The 19069-nt window shown below is 41.2% G+C and overlaps 1 protein-coding gene across 1 annotated transcript in view; it reads right to left on the bottom strand.

The window, feature by feature from the left end:
* Ola1 (Obg like ATPase 1) overlaps nucleotides 1–18867 on the bottom strand; it is a 136208-nt gene extending 117341 nt beyond the window's left edge. Inside the window, exons 1-3 of the mRNA XM_006972431.3 lie at nucleotides 18677–18867; nucleotides 17280–17380; nucleotides 2059–2202 (exon numbers count right to left, since the gene is read on the bottom strand). Coding sequence (XP_006972493.1) covers nucleotides 2059–2202; nucleotides 17280–17380 — 245 coding nt within the window. The 5' untranslated portion in view covers nucleotides 18677–18867. The remainder of the gene's footprint in view (nucleotides 1–2058; nucleotides 2203–17279; nucleotides 17381–18676) is intronic.
* Between the last annotated feature and the right edge of the window lie 202 nt (nucleotides 18868–19069).

Here is a 19069-nt window from a genome sequence, read left to right on the forward strand (position 1 = left end):
TTCCCTAGAGTATTAATAGCTTCCTGGACTTATTTCTGAATGTATATATTATAGGCTACCAGCTCTCTCTAATCCTGCCCATCTAATCTAAAGACTGCAGAGTTCCCAGTGGCTTTCTCCTTATCTGCATCTGTCCATCTCTCCTCCACCACTGGTCCGGTGATGCTCCTGTGATGCCCGATATATCCGCACCTTTGCCGAACCCCCCTCCATAATCATTCTCTCGACCCCAGCAGGCCACTGTCTAATTTGCAGCCCCTCCTGGCTGGGCCCTGGCTACTGCTGAGGCTGTGCTCCTGCCAACAGGCAGTCCTTGTAAAGGTCCAACTGCCACAGTACGGTCATGGGATGCTGCTGAAAATTTCAAATATATAAAGACATAATAAATCTTTTGAAATTCAAATCTGTTGAAATTTTAGGTAGTAAGGGAATGAATTCCTCAGAAATTTCCTTGTTTTCCTTTACTGAAACCATCGATTAAAGGCTCTTATGGATATAAAGAGATTGAAAGGGAGCCTGTCTTCTGCAGTTTATAAGGTCAAAAATACAACCTGTATGAAAACGTGACAACAGAACTAAGGTACAGCTAGAACCGGTGTGGTGGCCCACACCTGTAATCTCAGGACCCAGGAGGCAGAAACAGGCAGATCTCTATAAATCTGAGGCCAACCTGGCCTATCTACATAGTGAGTTCCAGGCCAGCCACGGCTGCACAGCTCAAAAACAAAACAAAAAACAAAACAAAACTGTATTATATATTATACCTTACATCCCACCAATCACAGATCAAAAATATTCACAAGAAAGAAAGCATACCTACAATGAGCATGCAGATTTTTTCCTTGTCATTATTCCCTCAACAATAAAGTACATAACACTTAATTGTGTAAGTAATAGAGTTGATGTGAAATATATAGAGGTGGGGCAAAGGCTCTATGGAGGAAATGACTATAGCATTTTAGGTGAACAACTTTTGATATCCTTAGGATCTAATGAACACCAAGGGAAAACTACACAGTAAGAAACCGTCTTAGCCAGCTATAGTGCCATACGCCTGTAACCCCAGCACTGAGATCTCGGGCTGAGGCAAGAAGACTATGGTTCAAAGCCAGTGTGGGATACCTCATTAAACCTTGTGTTAATAAACAAACAAACAAGCCAGGCTGCAGTGGTGCACGCCTTTAATCCCAGCACTCAAGAGGCAGAGCCAGCAGGATCTCTGTGAGTTCGAGGCCAGCCTGGTCTACAGAGGGAGATTCAGGACAGCTCCAAAAAAACTACACAGAGAAACCCTAAAAAATAAATAAATAAATAAATAAATAATAATTTAAAAAAAAAAAAAAAACGGGCTGGAGACATGGCTCAGAGGTTAAGAGCACTGACTGCTCTTCCAGAGGACCTGAGTTCAACTCCCAGCACCCACATGGCGGCTCACGACCATCTGTAACGAGATCTGATGCCCTCTTCTGGCCTGCAGTCATACATGCTGTATACATAATAAATAAATAAATCTTTAAAAATAAATAAATAAATAAACAAACAAACAAATATCACCTAAAAATTCCACTACCCAGAATCATCAATAAATTTGAAATCTTCGGGGCCGGGCGGTGGTGGCGCACGCCTTTAATCCCAGCACTCGGGAGGCAGAGCCAGGTGGATCTCTGTGAGTTCGAGGCCAGCCTGGGCTACCAAGTGAGCTCCAGGAAAGGCGCAAAGCTACACAGAGAAACCCTGTCTCGAAAAACCCATAAAAAAAAAAAAAAAAATTTGAAATCTTCACTACATACCTTTTCCTATGCATAATACATGTATATCCTTATAATACATGATGAGATCATATAATAAGCTAATTTCTCCTACTTCACAATTTCAGAAAAAAATAACTGTATTAACATACAAAATCCTTCCTTCTTCCTTTTTCTATTCTACATTGCTTTTACAATCATGCAAAGTAATGCTACATTAATTTAGGAAGAAACTTGATTCTGAACATACCAAACATACATATTTACCCCATCTATGAGCAAATGAATCATGGCATAACGTATTTCTTACCTGGCTGGCTTGTGATACTGGCACAGGAAGTCAAACCTCTCATCTGGCACAGGCACTCTACTCTCATTAGGGTCAATAGTGCAGAATGGGAAGTTCTCCGCAGAAGCTTGACTATTGGTTAAGACATTGAAGAAGGTGGACTTCCTAAAGTAAGGAAAGACTTTCGGTCAATTCTTAAATTGCTAAGAAAAACACATCTGATATAATTTCAGAGCTCAAGATTTATAAGGACAAATCTGGGAAAGGAGAAGAAACAGTTTTACTAATGCTTTGTTATAGAAGACAACTGAAGTTTTATATAATGTCACAAAACATATTCTTCTCATAATGTACCCCATAATGCCAATATCACTTCACCCATATCTAACATAATCTTCTCTAACATGACATACTAAAAGCTAACATAACTTCCCAAAGCATCCCAAACTGAGGAGTGGCTGCTATTTGCGAAGAAATGGGAGGTCAGAGCTCACACTAACTTCTAATTGTTACTACATAAGGATTACTGGTAAGCCTCAAACTACGAATTCTGAAAGTAAAAAATGTGAATATTTTCACTATATGATTTAAACCAAGATAAAAAGTGCACTCATATGGAATAAACTAGTCACTGATTTTCCAATTATCTGATTCTTATCAAGTGATAAGTACTTAAAAGATGACGCCAAACCACAGTAACACGGGTCATGTTTGTAAAATGTGCCAAAAGCACAGCAAAATCTGAAACAAAAGGAGACATTTGAGGACTTGCTGATTTGCTTGAACTACTGTCCAAACTCCCATCAACAATAGAGACTGTAGAGACCTCACTACAATGACTTTTCCTTGATCCAGAACAAGGGCACAAGGAATTTAAAATGAGAATTAGTGTTTTATAGTGTTTTTTGGCTTTAACCTGAAGAATTGAGAAAGTTAAGGATCAGATGGTAATTATGAGGCTAGAACTTACAAACTCTGGTTAGATGTGATTATGTAAAAATGTTTGCATATGCATTAAATTTGGTAACAAAGAATATTAAAAGAATATAATAATTGTGTTACTATAGTGGATTTAAAAATGACTATTTTCCTTCCCCTCCCCCCAAATTTTAAGGTAAACCTGTGTCTTCAAATGAGGTCTAATTAGCTTATATTTATCAGGGGAAAAAAATCATACTTAACCACAGCACACCTGATTAAACTTTTAAACCAAGAAACCAGTCCTTTGGTACATAATTTTGAGAGCCCTATAAAAAATGTGATAAACAAAAAGTAACAATCAAGGCTTACTTTAGTGCTACTAGTGAGAAGCGTGCTTTAACAAGACACTGAACTGCCCCTACCTACCAGTCTTTAAATACTGTACTGACATCAGTTGAGACTAAACATTTCAGAGTTAAGTAGAAATGATGCTAAAATATGCATATAAATCACTGCTGGTTGGAATATAGAGGGTAAAGGTGGGCATTATCAGGCCTCTTACAAGATTCACCAGTACACAACTCCATGTTTTAAATATATTCAGAAATATGGTGGTATAAAGGCAGGTTTTAGAAAAACGGGGCTAGATTCATGCTCAGCTAACAACCCACAAACTAATGGTGACTGCTGTAGGGCTTATAGTACAACCCATAACAACCCAGTTTGCAGGGAGCAGAGGAAGCCCTGGATGAATGTGTATTACACACACACAGCCATGACAAATAAAGATCAAGGCCTTGGGCCTACAGAGATTTTGACAAAGCTGGTTCCTACAGAGGCCAGGCTCCACAGGATAGCAAAACTTTCCGGGGTGGGGGTGGGGGGTCCAAGTGTAACAGAGTGACCACTGTGTATGAGAAGCAGCCACTGCAGCTTCCTCTTCGAGCTCCCTCGCCCTATGCTGAGGCTCCATCAGAGCACACAACCCACCTGACCCAGCTTTTCCTGTCCATGTGTCTGTTGTTCCTTAGTGTCACTGTCCTCTCTCCATATCCTTGTCCCCCCTGGTCAGAGTTCCAGGACCCAAGTCCCATGAGACACAGTACTAGTAACAACGTCAAAACTCTAGGACTAAAAGGATTGGGAGGAAATCACTGACTTCGTTATAGAAGTGCTCCTTAGTTTTAATCTTATAAAAACAGATGTCATACACTTAATTTAAAATGGTGTGTATATATTTATAAAAGCATAATCCATTTACTTCCCAAAAGGGATGTACAGCCTGAGCCAGTGAGGTTCAGCAAGTCTCTACACACAAAGTTGCCACACAAACCTGGCAAGCTGAGTTTGATCTCTGGCACCTCTTGTAAAGGTGGGACTTCCACAAAGTTGTTCTCTGACCTCCAAAGACACACCAAGGCATGCAAACATTCCCACACACATATCATACACATACCCATATGATAATACACATTTTAACTTTTAAAAGACTATAAGACAACATAATTTAAAATGTTAATATATAAACACAAAGATCAGATACTTTTTAAGAGAATTTGCATTTACACCATGGTCTTTAAATGTCATGCCTACTAAAAATGATCAAGACTTCTCAGAGAAATAGGTGGTTTCAGATCTGGCACAAAAAAATACGTGTAAGATGAACTGCTGTAAAAAATCCTTTTGTACACTGTGAAGATTTGTCACTGTGATTGGTTTAATAAACAAGCTGACTGGCCAATAGCTGAACAGATAAAGTTAGGCGGGAAAGCTAAACTGAGAATGCTCGGAAGGAAAACGGTGGAGACAAGAGAGTCACCAGCCAGAGAATGAGTCGGACACACAAAATAGGATAGAGGTAAAAGCCATGAGCTTCCAGGCAGTACATAAGACTAACAGAAATAGGTTAAGTTATAAGAGCTAGTTAGTAACAAGGCTGAGCTATTAACCAAGCATTTGAAATTAATATTAAGCCTCTGAGTGGTTATCTGAGAGAGGCTGTGGGACAGGAAAACTCTGACAACAAATGGCGCCCAACGTCCAGGGCCACATTTATCCACATAAAGCCTGAAAAAGCTTAAAAAGGATTCTAAACACACAAAAGACGGAGTCAAGCATGGCTTCTTGGTAACTCCTTTTCCCAGCAGGCTCTGTTTGACAGCGGCAAGCAGAAGCGCAGTTCCTTAAGAGGTGGCTTCCCACAACACTAGCACAGGGTGCAGCTCCTCTAAGAAGCCCTGCTAACACTGAAATGGGGTTCCTGAGCAGCAGGTGGTCCTCTCCTGGTGGCAGCGTGGGCCCCAAAACTCCCCAGAGCTAGGGCAGTAAACATGTCCCCCGCAGACACCTCTGCCATGAAGCTAAGCTCTCATGAACCACCGAGGGGGCAGAGCCAGATGCCAAAGGCACAGCTTTAGTCCTAGCCACGCTGGTTAGCAGTTTAGAGACTCCTGTGGTCAGAAAAGGATAGAAATATACAGTAAAAACAGATTCAGCCAAAAAAAAAAAAAAAACCTCTAAACAGTTTACAGTGTGTTTAAATATGTATGAGCTTGGGAGGGAAAAAGAAAGGGCATAGTCACAGATTTAAAAATATAGTTTTAAAATAATAAAATAGCATCCTTAAAAGGGGAGCAAAGTAATATAAAAGAAAAAAAACACATAAAGCTGGAAAATATACAGAGAATCTGGATACTGTGTGTTGTTGTATTGTCTTTGAATTGATTGAATGCTGACAAAAAAGCAATAGCTGCTAAGAGACATTTGAGTATAAATGCTGTTGGATTAAACCAATGTGTGTGTGTGTGTGTGTGTGTATACATATATGTACAAGTGTGTGTACATATATGTACATGTGTGTATACATATATGTACGTGTGTGTGTATGTGTGTGTGTGTATGTATTAAAATGTCTTGACTTCAAAGTGGAAGCCAAAAGATATGTTACTTTGGAAAGGAGGTTCGGCTTTTATTTCCATAGAAAATAAAAGGCTGTGGATTCATTCAAAGTTAAAGAAAATCAGATGATTGAGAAAGACCCCCTAAAATCCTGATAACAAACATTAAAAAAAAAAAAGCTAAAGAAAAATCAAGACACCTGATGTATATTTTACCTGCTCAAACATATAACAAAATATCATCTTTGGCTGACTTGTGTACAATACACAGTCTATACTTGTATTAATACAGATATGTATGTTACCTTTAAAAGTTTACGTACTTTCAGAGCAAAGAGACCAGACCAATGAAAACAGATGGCCCAGGTGATCTGGTATCTCAAAATCCCTGTCACAGTCTCCTCTGGATTCTGCATCCAGAACAGCTTCAAGGCTGCTGGCTGAGATGATCCAGTTGCACAGAATTCTCCAGTCAGGACTTGACCATAATCCTAAATTTTTCTCAGGGTCCCCCAAAAATGGCTGTGCCCCTCAGATAGCAGAAAGCAGTCTAGAGAAAACAATGTCCACATTCCCAAAAGATGGATTATGGATGTTTGTCTTTGTTTAGGGTGGTTGGTTACAAATTATTATTGGTCATGGCTAAAAAACAAAACAAAAAACTAGCCAAATAAGTTAGATTCAAAGATCTCTCTCTGAAAGAAAAAAGAGGGATATAATAAAGAAATGATGAGATAAAAAGGTAGATTGTTGAATCTACTTTACTCCAAAAAACAACTGTTAATCCTAAATATTTTACATTGTCATGAATTTTTGGTTTATTGATAAAAATTTAAGGTTATTATTGTTGTACTGTATATGTTTCTACTCTTGTTTAAGGTATTTTTGTAAAATGATACAAATCTAAGGTTATTTTTGTTAGAAACTACTGTACCTACATTTCTACTCTTGTTTAAGGTATTGTACCTATACAGCTCACTTAACAATGTAATATAAATTTCTAGTCCTTGAAAGTTATTATTACAGTGCTGTGGGATGTTCTGTATGTTAAATGTGTTGCTCTGAATTGGCTAATAAATAAAACATTGATTGGCCAGTAGCCAGGCAGGAAGTATAGGAGGGACAAGAGGAGAATTCTGGAAAGTGGAAGGCTGAGGTAGAGAGACGCTGCCAGACGCTGCCATGAGAAGATGTTAAGATATTGGTAAGCTACGAGCCACATGGCAACTTATAGATTTATAGAAATGGGTTGATTTAAGATATAAGAACAGTTAGCAAGAAGCCTGCCACAGCCATACAGTTTATAAATAATATAAGAGTCTGTGTGTTTATTTTATAAGTGGGCTGCGGGACTGTCGGGGCTTGGCGGGAACTGGAGAAAACTCTAGCTACATTACAGACTATTTAGGATAATAAAGAAATGCAGGTTAAAAGTTAGTCACCTATTACAATCAAACTTGAAGTAATGTTATGTATGTTATCAAGGTCAAACAGAGATCTATTTTAGATAGACAGGTGGTCTTCAAACACTTCATAGATCTACAGAATATGGCACTTAAGATGTTTTAATAACATAAGGCTTTTTATGACAGTGACATATGTCTGTTCCTGGCAGCATCAATCTACTTCAGAGAAGATGATGGGCATCAAAGAAACTCCGTATGGAGTTTGTTTCCTTTATGGCAAAAGCTAGCCATGTGGGCAAAGAAACTGTCCTTGCCTCAATTGCTGACAGTTACTGTCCAAACTAGGCCAGCAGGACACAAAAAAGGGGACTGCTAAACTTTGCCAAGACAAGGTAGGACAGTCTTTCAAAATTCCCTGCTTCACAGAAAAGTCTGTCAGATATGCTAGGCCTGTAAGCCAGAGTTGGATGCCCCAACATTACAGAGGAACTTTGGGTGACTGTCCAGGCAGCAAGATGTCCCTGTCATTAGGTAATATTTCACCCGTCTGGGGTCTTTGATGGAGTTGAAGACTAAATAGTTATAGTTTTTCCTTAGTTGTGATAAAAGGTAAATTATATACAAAACTTTGGACTCACAAAGATAAAATAGATAATGGAATATTTTATCTGAGTTTTGCCAAATGCAAATACACTGGATATTATGACTATGATTCTTACTTGGTAACTGTTTTTGTTGTATATAATTTTACTATGTTAAAGTTAAAGCCTACCTTTTTAATTAGACAAAAAGGGGGAAATGCTGTGGAAAATCCTTTTGTACACTGTGAAGATTGTCACTGTGACTGGTTTAATAAACAAGCTGACTGGCCAATAGCTGAACAGGATAAAGTTAGGTGGGAGAGCCAAACTGAGAATGATGGGATGAAGGGCAGAGTCAGAGGTCAGAATGAGTCGAACACACAAAATAGGATAGAGGTAAAAGCCATGAGCCTCTGGGCAGCACACAGATGAATAGGAATGGGTTAAGTTGTAAAAACTAGTTAGTAACAAGCCTGAGCTATTGGCCAAGCATTTGTAATTAATATTGAACCTTTGAGTGATTATTTGAGAGCGGCTGCAGGACAGGAAAACTCTGCCAACAATGAGTTGAGTATAATGATACATGCCTGCAATCCTAGAATGTTCAAGGCTGAGGCAGGAGGATCTTGAGTGTAAGGCCAGCCAGGGCTATACAGTAAGATCCTGCATCAAACAAGAAAACACAAATAACAAAGAAATAACCTGGAATCTCAATTTTTCTCACAGAACAGAAGGAAGCTATTAATAGTTCTGGAGCTGTGTGCCTGCCATCCCCACTATTTCAGAAAGCTGAGGCAGGAGGATAGCTTTTAAGCCCAGGATTACAAAACCAACCTTGGTAATACAACACGACCAAGGTTAAAAAAGAAGAAAATAAGAGAAGGGGGAAAAGCTATTTTAGAGCCAATTTGAAAAGGCAAACTAACCAAAGGTCCATCAATCTGAGCACAAATCAAAATGGTAAAAAACATTGTAAAAAATCAAATAATTTTAATACCTATACATAGTAAATAAACCTCAAAAATATATTCTCATTGTCCACATATTAAGGATGCTAAGAGTGGCTGAGATATAGCTCAGTGCCAGAACACTTGCCTACCATGAGGAAATTCAGAGTTCAATCCTCAGCATCACACACACAAAAAAAGTAGTTTATTCTTCAGGCCATATATCAAAACATACACCAGAAGAAATGCCCCTTAGTTCTTAGAGAGAAAAAAAATGTAACATATTCAAAGTAAACTTAAACTGGACAATTCTCCATTTTTCATAGGCCATCTCACCTTAGATAGGTTTCAAGTTTTAGAAAGGCCCAGTAATTCTACAGGCATGAAAAAGGAAATAAGGAAGGAGGAAACAGAGATGTCTGAAGATTATTGCTATAGACTTCAGTGAAGTCTAAAGGACCTGCATCTTCCAATAGCTCTGTAGGTACCCCCCCCCAAAAAAAAAGCAAAATGAAATAAAGAATAACAAGAAACTAGAACTAGAAAATAACTAGATTATTACTAGGACTTCAATGGCAACTTAAGACATTTTTGATCTATTTAAATCTATTCAACTATTCCCTTGTGGAGGCAAAGGATTTTGTTTTGGCCTAAGACAGAAGACAGACTTTTTGTGAAATGAAATTTTATACATACATACACATTTAAATCTCATGAGATTATTATTAAAACTTAAGACAAGCAGAAGACTCAAACTTATAGGAAATTCACACAAGAATGAGTTTGAAGGGCTGGAGAGTTGTCTCAGGAATTAAGAGCACCTATTGCTCTTGCAGAGGAATTGGGTTCAATTCCCAGTACCCACATATTGGCTCACAACCATTTTAACTCCAGTTCCAGGGGAATGTCCTCTTCTGTCCTCTGTGAGCATAATCAGCAGAAGGTACACTTGTGGTGCACACACATACACATAAAATAAAAAATAAACAAAACTAAACAAAAGGATTGGTTTGCACAAAAGGACTCTTTCAGCAATGATGGAACTTGAAGAAACATAGCCTAGTGGTGCATGCCTGTAATCTTAGAACTCAGGAGGCTGAGGCAAAATTGGTATTTACAAACTACCCTGAGCTACACAGTGAGTTTGAAGCCAGCTTAGGCTACAAAGAAGACAGTATCTCAAAATAAAAACATAATTAGAAAACAATGGCTAGACTTATTGTGTAGCCCACTACTTAAGACATAAACACTCCATTTTGGAAATTATATATTTTAGTATATTAAAAAAATCTAATTGAACAGGTGTTTTCCCTAAAATCATAGTAAAATTCCAATAGGTAAAGGAAAAATATGAATATTAATGCAAATTCCCACAGCACAGTGAATTAACATTTCTACCACACACCCAAGACACAGACAATGGCAGAATGTCCTTTCAAACTTTCATTTCCGACTTTAGTTATACTTTTCACTTACTTCCGTAGTGTGCCTGCATGTGGAGGTGCACCTTAGCCGCCGCATACATGTGGAGATTAGAGAACAGTACATGTGGGACCCGGTATTCAACTCAGGTGGTCAGGCTGAGGGGCCTTCACCTACTGAGTTATCTCATCAGCCCTAAACTTTCCTGAATTTAGATACTTAACTGTCAAAAGTTAAGTATCTATCCAGTAGAAAAATACAAAAGATAAATGAATGCCAATATATATGTATATACACAGGTCAGTGTAGCTACACATATTTCACAACTGTTAGGTAAAGGGACCTAAATTCAGTAACAAACCCAGGAACAATCATCATACCTAGAGATCAGAATATCAGTCTCTTAATGTCATTCTTGAATAAAAAGAAACAGGGCTCCCTGGACACAAGACCCAAACAAGAAAGAAAATGAGCCTAAAAGTCATGTCTCCTTACGTTTTTAGATATTTCTTTATTCTGAAAAACAGGTGAGGGGCTGGGTCAAAAGTTCACTTGGTAAAGTACTTGCCACCAAAGCCTGAGGACCTGAGTGTATGTCTCCTGAGCCCATGTAGAAATGGAGTGCTTCCCCATCTGTAATGTCAGTGCAGGCGACGTGCTAACAGGTGGGTCCATGGAGCTAGCGGACCAGCCAGTCTAGCTGAGCTGAGCTCCAGGTTCAGTGAAAGACCTTGTCTCAAAAACTAAGGTGAAGGCTCTCCTTCCTGGCCTCCATCAGTCTCTCCAGTCTCATCCCCAGCCATGGAGCAGACAGCTTGCAGGGACCTATCCTCCCACACAAGAACCCTTCCCTGACGACTCCTCTGTATCTTGCAGCTGACCGAGCTTTCCTCCTCCCCGTGGACCTTCTCAGCCCATTCCTGTCCCTCTGTGTCACCCACCTACATCTAGAAACCCTTTCTACCTGGGATCCCCAGTAGCCACGCGCCTGACCTGGACTCACATCAGTGTCTAGCTCATCATCAGAGAAGCTTCCTCCTGCAGTGGATGGGAAGAAATACAGAGACCCACAACTGGACAACACGCAAACAGTGGCCTTCGAACTCAGTCTTAAATGGGATGTCTCCATCATATCCCTCCCCTCAGGGCTAAGGATCTATGCAGAAGACAAGGAAAAAAATCTTTAAAGCCGAGGGAATGGACGACATCAAGGAAACATTGCCTCCCACACAACAGAACTGATGATGCGCATGACCTCCCAGAGTCTGGGGCAGCACGCACAGGGCCTGCACGGTCCAAGCCAGATGGGGTCCCAGTGCTGAGGGGAAGCAGACATGAGCCCCCATTCTTAACCCAGAAGCTATCTCCAAGTGCCAACTGCTCAAAAAGTTTCCTCCAATGGAGTCTCACTGGGTATAAAAATCACACTTAAGAGAGGCCAACACAAAACAAACACAATGGTACTTTTGGAGATTTTTGTCTCATAATGCTGTGGACATTTTTTACCTTACTGGTCTCTTGCTTATATATTATGGTTTCTGATTTTGTGTTTTTATGGGGTGTGTGTGTGGGGGGGGGTTGTGGGTGTGCTTTTTCTTTGGCTTTTTTATCTGTTTGTTTTGGTTTCTTTTTTTGGGGGGGGGGTATTTGTTTTATTTGCCTGTTCTCTAAAGAGAGAGATGGCATGGAGTTGGATGGGTGGGGAGGATCTGAGAAGAGATGAGGAGGGAAAACTGGGATCAGAATATATTATATGGAAAAATTTATTTTCAATTAAAAAAAGTGGAAATCAACTAAGGCAGACACCCTTTCCTTTTATAATCCAAAGATTAAAATAAGCTCATTAATACTACACAAATGATTTAATAACTAACTCAATATACAAAAACAAGAAGCATTTCAAAAAACACACGAAGAAGGAACAGGGAAATGGGAAATTACCTTTGGAATGACATATTAACAGTTCCTACAGGCAAGACGTAACGAGACCAAAGAATTAAAATGCATAAAAATAAGGCAAGCCAGGTGTGGTGGGTCATGAATTTAATCCCAGCATTCAGAACTCTGGAAGCAGAGGCAGGTGGCTCTCTGTGAGTTCAAGGTCAGCCTGATCTACATAGTAAGATTCTGAATCAAAAAACAAACAAGTGAACAAAATAAAATAAATAAGGCAACTATCACTGAATCCCTAGCACGATATATAAAGTATTTAAAATTACACATATATAAAGTGTGTGTATGATGTGTGAAAATCTGTCCATTCAGCAGGCATAGGAATTTTGCTTAACTGTGTCAGCTCTTTTAGAATGAAAATACTGTGATCATCAATATCTGCAGCCTACAAAATATTTTCCTCAGAGTTCCTTTACAAAATCAAGAATGGGGGATTTTCCTCAGCAGTTAAGAGCACAAAATGGCTCTGCTCTTGCAAAGGACCTGAGTTTGATCTCCAACACCCACTCACAATCACCTGTAACTCCAGTTCAAAGGGAATCTGATGCTTCTAGCCATATGCATACACACATAATTTTTTTTAATCTAAAAAAGAAAAAAATCAAGAATGGAATCAGCTAGAAAGAGAAAGTTGTAGGCATACTAAAGAATAATTCCCTGATATATCGACCAAGCAAGAGAATTACTTTCTTGGGGCAGCTAGCTCTGGGGTGCTCAAACAGAGGATATAACATGTCTCCCAGCAGCGAGGGAGCGTGCGTGCGTGCGTGCGTGCGTGCGTGCGTGCGTGCGTGTTGAGATATGGACTACATTTCCTAACCTTCATTCTTGTAATACACTCTGGCAAAGGCATGGTAGCGCGAGTATGGTACTGCAGTTGAAAGGGAAATGCTGCTAAATTACTGGGTCTTTTGACACTGTGGGTAACCAGCTGTCTGGAATTCATAGCAGCCTAGGCCATAGGAAAAGGCCGCAATCCTAGGGACTGCTAAACTATGAATTTCCTAAGGCAATCATAAAGAAGGTCCACTATGACTAAAGCAACCTATCTCTGACTGCAAAACACTCCTTTCCATAACCAACTCTTTAAGCCAAGGTTATCTGGGCTGTTCAAACATCAACATCGTAACTCAACCTAACGCAATGCGAGAAGAGCTATCCCTGACACAGTCTAGAACATCGAGTAGTTTCCCCCAAGGGCTTCTAAGCCTTACACTCACAATAATACAATGGTCTAACAAGAGGTAATTTACAAAGCACCCTGAGGTAAGAAACAGTAAGAGAGAGCTAGAAACCAAATGTCCATACTCTTGGCATGATACTCTTTCTTCTTCATTAAAAGCAGCAATAAAACATGTTTCTTTATCACTAAGCCTACATACAGCTATCAAAGGAGGGAAATTATCCCATTCACAAATGATTACTACCTTCCACAAATAATTATTGGGTGTTCACTATGTTACTAACACCAGTCTAGGCACTAGAAATATGTCAATAAACAGGAACAACACAATCTCTTCCTTTACAGTCTTGAAAGTCCAATCGGAGATGCCAAATAGCTAACTCAATTAGATAACATGTATCAAACACTCAGAACAGAGACTTGCACACAGTAAGTGTTTGCTAAATGCCAGACTAGCTTTCTGGGCAAAGGGATTTATTCCTGTAGCCCCAGCATTCAGTAAGCACAGGCACAAAGATCCCTGGAGACTCAAGGACAGCCTGGGCTACACAGTAAGTTCTAGATCAGCACGGGCTACAGAATGAGACCTTGTCACAAATGAAATGACATGGTGTGGTAGGATATGATACAAAATTCAGCTGGGCTCAGTGATGCATCCCAGCACTAGGGAGGCAGAGGCAGGAGGATCTCTTTGGGTTCAAGAATAGCCTGGGCTACAGAGTGAGTTCCAGGATAGTCAGAGCTGCATAGTGAGACCTTGTCATGAAAACAAACACAAACAAATCAGTTTAGCTATCAGTATAACCTCTTAACTTCTAGTAATTAGCTTTACAGATATATACTAAAAAAGCAAGCATTCTTAACTAACTCTCTAAATATCAAGAGATTCCTTAGATAGTTTCTGTCCTGGATAGTTTCATGCCAACTTGACACAAGCTGGAGTCATCTGAGAGGAGGGAACCTCAACTGAGAAATTGCTTCTATAAGATCACTGTAGGCAAGCCTGTAGGGCATTTTCTTAATTAGTTCATTATGGGTGGGAACACCCTTGGGCAGACAGTCCTGGGTTCTATAAGAAAGCAGGCTGAGCAAGCCACGGAGAGCAAGCCAGTAGGCAGTACTCCTGCATGGATGGTCTCTGCATCAGCTCCTGCCTCAAGGTTCCCCCACTGGCCTGAGTCTCCGCCTTGGCAACTGTCAATGGACAGTGATTCAGAATATGTAAACTCAATAAAAATAAACCCTTTCCTCCCCAAGTCGCTTTTGCTATTGGTCATGGTGTTTTTATCACTGTAGCAGTAACCTTGACCAAGACAGTTTCTACATTGATCATCCTTATTTCCACCAGCAGACCATCCTTAACTAAACTACCCTGGCAGGGTGTGGTGGCTCAGGCCTTTAATCTCAGGACTCAGGAGGTAGAAGCAGGTGGATCTCTGTGAGTTCGAGACCTGCCTGGCTCACTGATCAAGTTCCAGAACAGCCAAGACTACATAGAGAAACCCTGTCTTCAAAAAGAGAAAGAAAGAAAAGAAATAAGAATCATCCAGGTCAAGAATTCATGTAGCTGAGCTCCATGTGGACACAACACCTGCCTGTACCACTCAAGCTCTTATCCTCCTAAAGTCTGGCTGTTCACTCTTCCAGTGTCTTAAAAGAATCAAGATTTGTGTTTCACACAGTGTGCCCTACCTGATATTGTTTAAAAGAAAGATCATTCTATAAAAAGAAATTTTATAACCAAGCACAATTGCCAAAATTGAATAAACTATCGCTTAAAAGCAAATAAATGTTCACATAAGCCCCGAGTCAAATCTTCAGAACCTCCCTATCAAAACTGAGTAAATAAATTCAAGCCAGCGAGATGGCTCAGCAGGTAAAGGTGGCTACCACCAAGCCTGATGACCTAAATTCAACCCCTGAACCCACATGGTGGAAGAACCAACTCCCACAAGTTGTCATCTGATCTCTAATATTTGTGGCAACACCCACAAACAAAATAAATACAAATGAAATTCAAAATATTTTGAAGTAAAATTTTACTGTATGTAAAACATTTCAATAAAACTGAAGAGGACTATTTTGAAGCTGAAAGCATAAATACCACAATTACACTGAATAATAAAACCTTTTAGGTTTTCTCATATATTAGTTATTATTATACTCTAGTTCCCCCCTAAAAAAAAAAACTTACATAAAAAACACTTAAGATCTTAAGATGGCCCTTTTCAATTAGTACCATTTGAATTCTAGATCCTCTGACTACAGTGATTCCAAAGAGATGAATGCTAATATCTAAAAATTTTCTTACTGGTGCAGAAAAACTCACTGCAAACATTATAATCATATTTTGCTTTCAAATGTATTGACAGTACCCTACAGTACCTGGCTTGATTACTTGTTTTGCTGTATTTCCACTCTTTGTTTATTATTACTTTACAAGTAGACTCTAGCACAGCAGGAAACCCCTTCAAAATATACCTAGAAGAGACTGAAATTGGGACCTATTTGCTCATGTTTTACATTACAAGAATCTAAGAACTGGGTACTTGAGCATATCGTGTGCCATTCACTGAAGACTGGAACAGGAGCTCCAAGGAGCAGAGCACCAAGTTGTTCTCCATGTCACTAATTCTCTAGTGAGCCTCATAAATCCACGCTGTGCCTACTACCTAATCGCTTGCTTGCTTGTTTGTTTGTTTTGTTTTTTTCAAGACAAGGTCTCTCTGTGTAGCTCTGGCTGTCCTGGAACTCACTCTGTAGACCAGGCTGGCCTCCAACTCAGAGATCCACCTGCCTCTGCCTCCTGAGCGCTGGAATTAAAGGTGTGCGTCACTATCACCTTGTAATGTGTGTGTGTGTGTGTGTGTGTGTGTGTGTGTGTGTGTGTGTGTGTTTCTTGTTGTTACAAGATCTCAATACGGCCCAGACTGGCCTCAATCTCACAGTAATGCTTTTGCATTAGCCTCTCAAGTGCCAGGATGAAGATGTAAACCATCATGCCTAGCTAAGATAGTTTAAATAATGAAAAGAGCAGACACTGAATATTAATGTTAAATGTACAAAAAACTATATGATAAACCCCATACATACTGCTATCACTGCCTTACGTGCAAATATATGGCATATATGCTTAATTTTGAAAACATGACAAAATTCAGTACTTTGTTCACATAATTCCCAAGTTTAAACACTTTTTTGTGTACACATGTGTATGGCATGCATTCATATGTTCAAATGTGTGTAGACACGGGTGCATGTGTGTATAAGGCAGCCTGCCGCTGACAGAAGCGTCTTCCTTGAGGGCGTGCCACCTTACCTACTGAGGCAGGGTCTCTTGCTGAACCCCGAGCTCACCATTTTGGCTAGACTGGGCAGCCAGCTTGCTCTGTGGATTCCGTCTCAGCCTTTAAACATGCTGTCACAGAAACTCTCTACCCACCTTCCAACAGTATATTCGAAGTACTCGCCTCTCTCCCCAGTAAAAATTCACCCCCTAGACAACCGTCTTCTCTCAAGAGCTTTATAAAAAAGTTTTAAAACTATTTCCTAAATTGTTCTGTAAAAGGTTCCTGGTAACAGCCTAGGTTGGAGGTACAATTCCCAACAAATGCAATACTATGCTTCTCCCAACATTTCAAGCCACTGTATTGGGCTTGCCTCATTGATATTTTGATATTGATATTGCCTCCTTGCTTCTTCCTGAGGCTAGCAAAACAATATAAATAACTCGTTTCAATGTATGCAAAAAAAAACTAACATTAAATAAATAAAACACATGTAAGTTAAAGCCTAGGTTTGTAACAGTAATATTCTAGCCTCCCCCCTTTTTTTTTCAATTGCAATTCTTATTGCCTTGTGAGTTTCTATTTCTACAACAGGACCCAAAAGTTTATAAAATAAAAGTATGAAAAATCCCGATTTTTACTTACCCAACATTTGGCAATCCAACAATACCAATTTTCAGTGAAGTTCCAAATCTTCCAATGATTGGGGGTGGTTTAATTCCATCTCCTGCCTTTTTCGGGGGCATCTAAAATGTCAAAATAAACTTTTTAAAGTACCCCTACAAAAAAACCACATTTCTGTATACAGAATATATAACTGGGTAACAGAAAATAAAACATACTGTATGTATCAATCTTCAACTAAAATAAGAGCGAAATCCATTCGGTTTTTAACACAAGGGGGGAGGGGTCTGTAAACATATCAGACTCTAATGTTTGTCAGAGTCACTTGTGAGTAGTCCCAGAAAGACTGTGACAGAAGGAATCAAAGACAAACATAAAACTTAGCCCTACTCTTCCATCCTGGCTGCTGACAACCACCTTCTTAACCTGTCATACGAAGGAAAGCATCGGAAGCAAGGGCAGAGACACAAGTCAAAGAAAACCCATTCTGGCAACACCAGCCATCCAGTCTCCTCTCCCCAATCATCCCTGCATTACCTGGAATCCGCCCTTTCACCTCTCTCCACAGCTCAATGTTTACCACAATGCTCACTGCTAGGCCTGGAGGTCCTCCTAACCCAGACTTCTCCACCTTTGACACTGTAGGTACGGCTAATCAGTCCTTATCAACAGTCTTCAAAACCCACGCTCCACACACTGGATACTTCTCAGGGGCTCACCTCACCCCTTTCTAAAATCCAACCCAGAGCTTCAGGCATGCTAAAAAGCAAGGGCTCTATCTACCCCCATTCCAAATACTTTCAACCTTTTGATTGACAGGTCCAAACTTTCTGTCTTTGCTTGCTCGTTTTGGCTCCAAGATCCTCTGTGCAAAACTGGATCCCACTTTACACTGCAATAGGAACCCACGAGGAACAGCAATCTCGCGTCTCAGAAGCTGGAAACTAAAACTACCCCTGTCCTCTGGCTTGTACCTCTTCGAGCCACGCAGGGGACCCCGCTCCTGAAGTGATATTCCAACCTGTAAGCCCAGATCGGGAGGCCAAAGATCTCCCGTCTTAGGGTCTTGACACCTGTTCCGGGCCCATCTCCAGGCCTCCAATGAACAGCTGCATGGGGAGAGCCGGTCCAGTCCTGGGGCCTACAAGGGGTGGCCCGCGGCCCAGCCGAGAAGGACCCCCCGCACACCACCTTTCCCCTCCCGACCCGGCACTGGCGTCCTGCCCTGAGGCAAGGCTCTGCCCAGACTGCGGCGAGGGCCGATCTCGTGGCCGCGCGGCCTACTCCGAGGGCGCCCCATTCATCCACACGCCCCACGCCGTCCGCTGCCCTCAGTCCATCCCGGCGGCCCGGCTCCGGCCTGGCGTCAGCCTCCAAGCCACTGGCCTAGGCGCCCGTGGGCTCCCTCGGGAACTCACCGTGCAACGGGCTGACGATCGCACCGGGTCGCGGGCTGCAAACACCCGTGTAGCCGGCAGCCGGAGGTGGGGAGGAAGGCGGAGAGAGCGCAGGCCCGGCCCTCCGCCGAGCCGCACGCACGACGGCAGAGGCGACGGAACAGGCGGGCCGGGGCGGCACCTGTGCGCAGGCCACGCCCCGCACACGAGCCACGCCCATTGGTCCGGATGCCGGGTTCCCGGTGGGCGGGGCTTGCGAGGGGGCGGGCACTTAGCTGCTGCGCCAGGCTTCCGCGTCTCAACACGTGGGCTTCAGCCAAGCCTCCGCGTTTCCTTCCGTTTGGCTGCTCCGGGTCCTTCACCCGCTCCACCTCGGATTCCCCTTGGCCCTGAACGACTGCGCACAGATCCACC

This window comes from Peromyscus maniculatus, chromosome 4 (assembly GCF_049852395.1).
Source record: "Peromyscus maniculatus bairdii isolate BWxNUB_F1_BW_parent chromosome 4, HU_Pman_BW_mat_3.1, whole genome shotgun sequence".
Taxonomy (NCBI): Eukaryota; Metazoa; Chordata; class Mammalia; order Rodentia; family Cricetidae; genus Peromyscus; species Peromyscus maniculatus.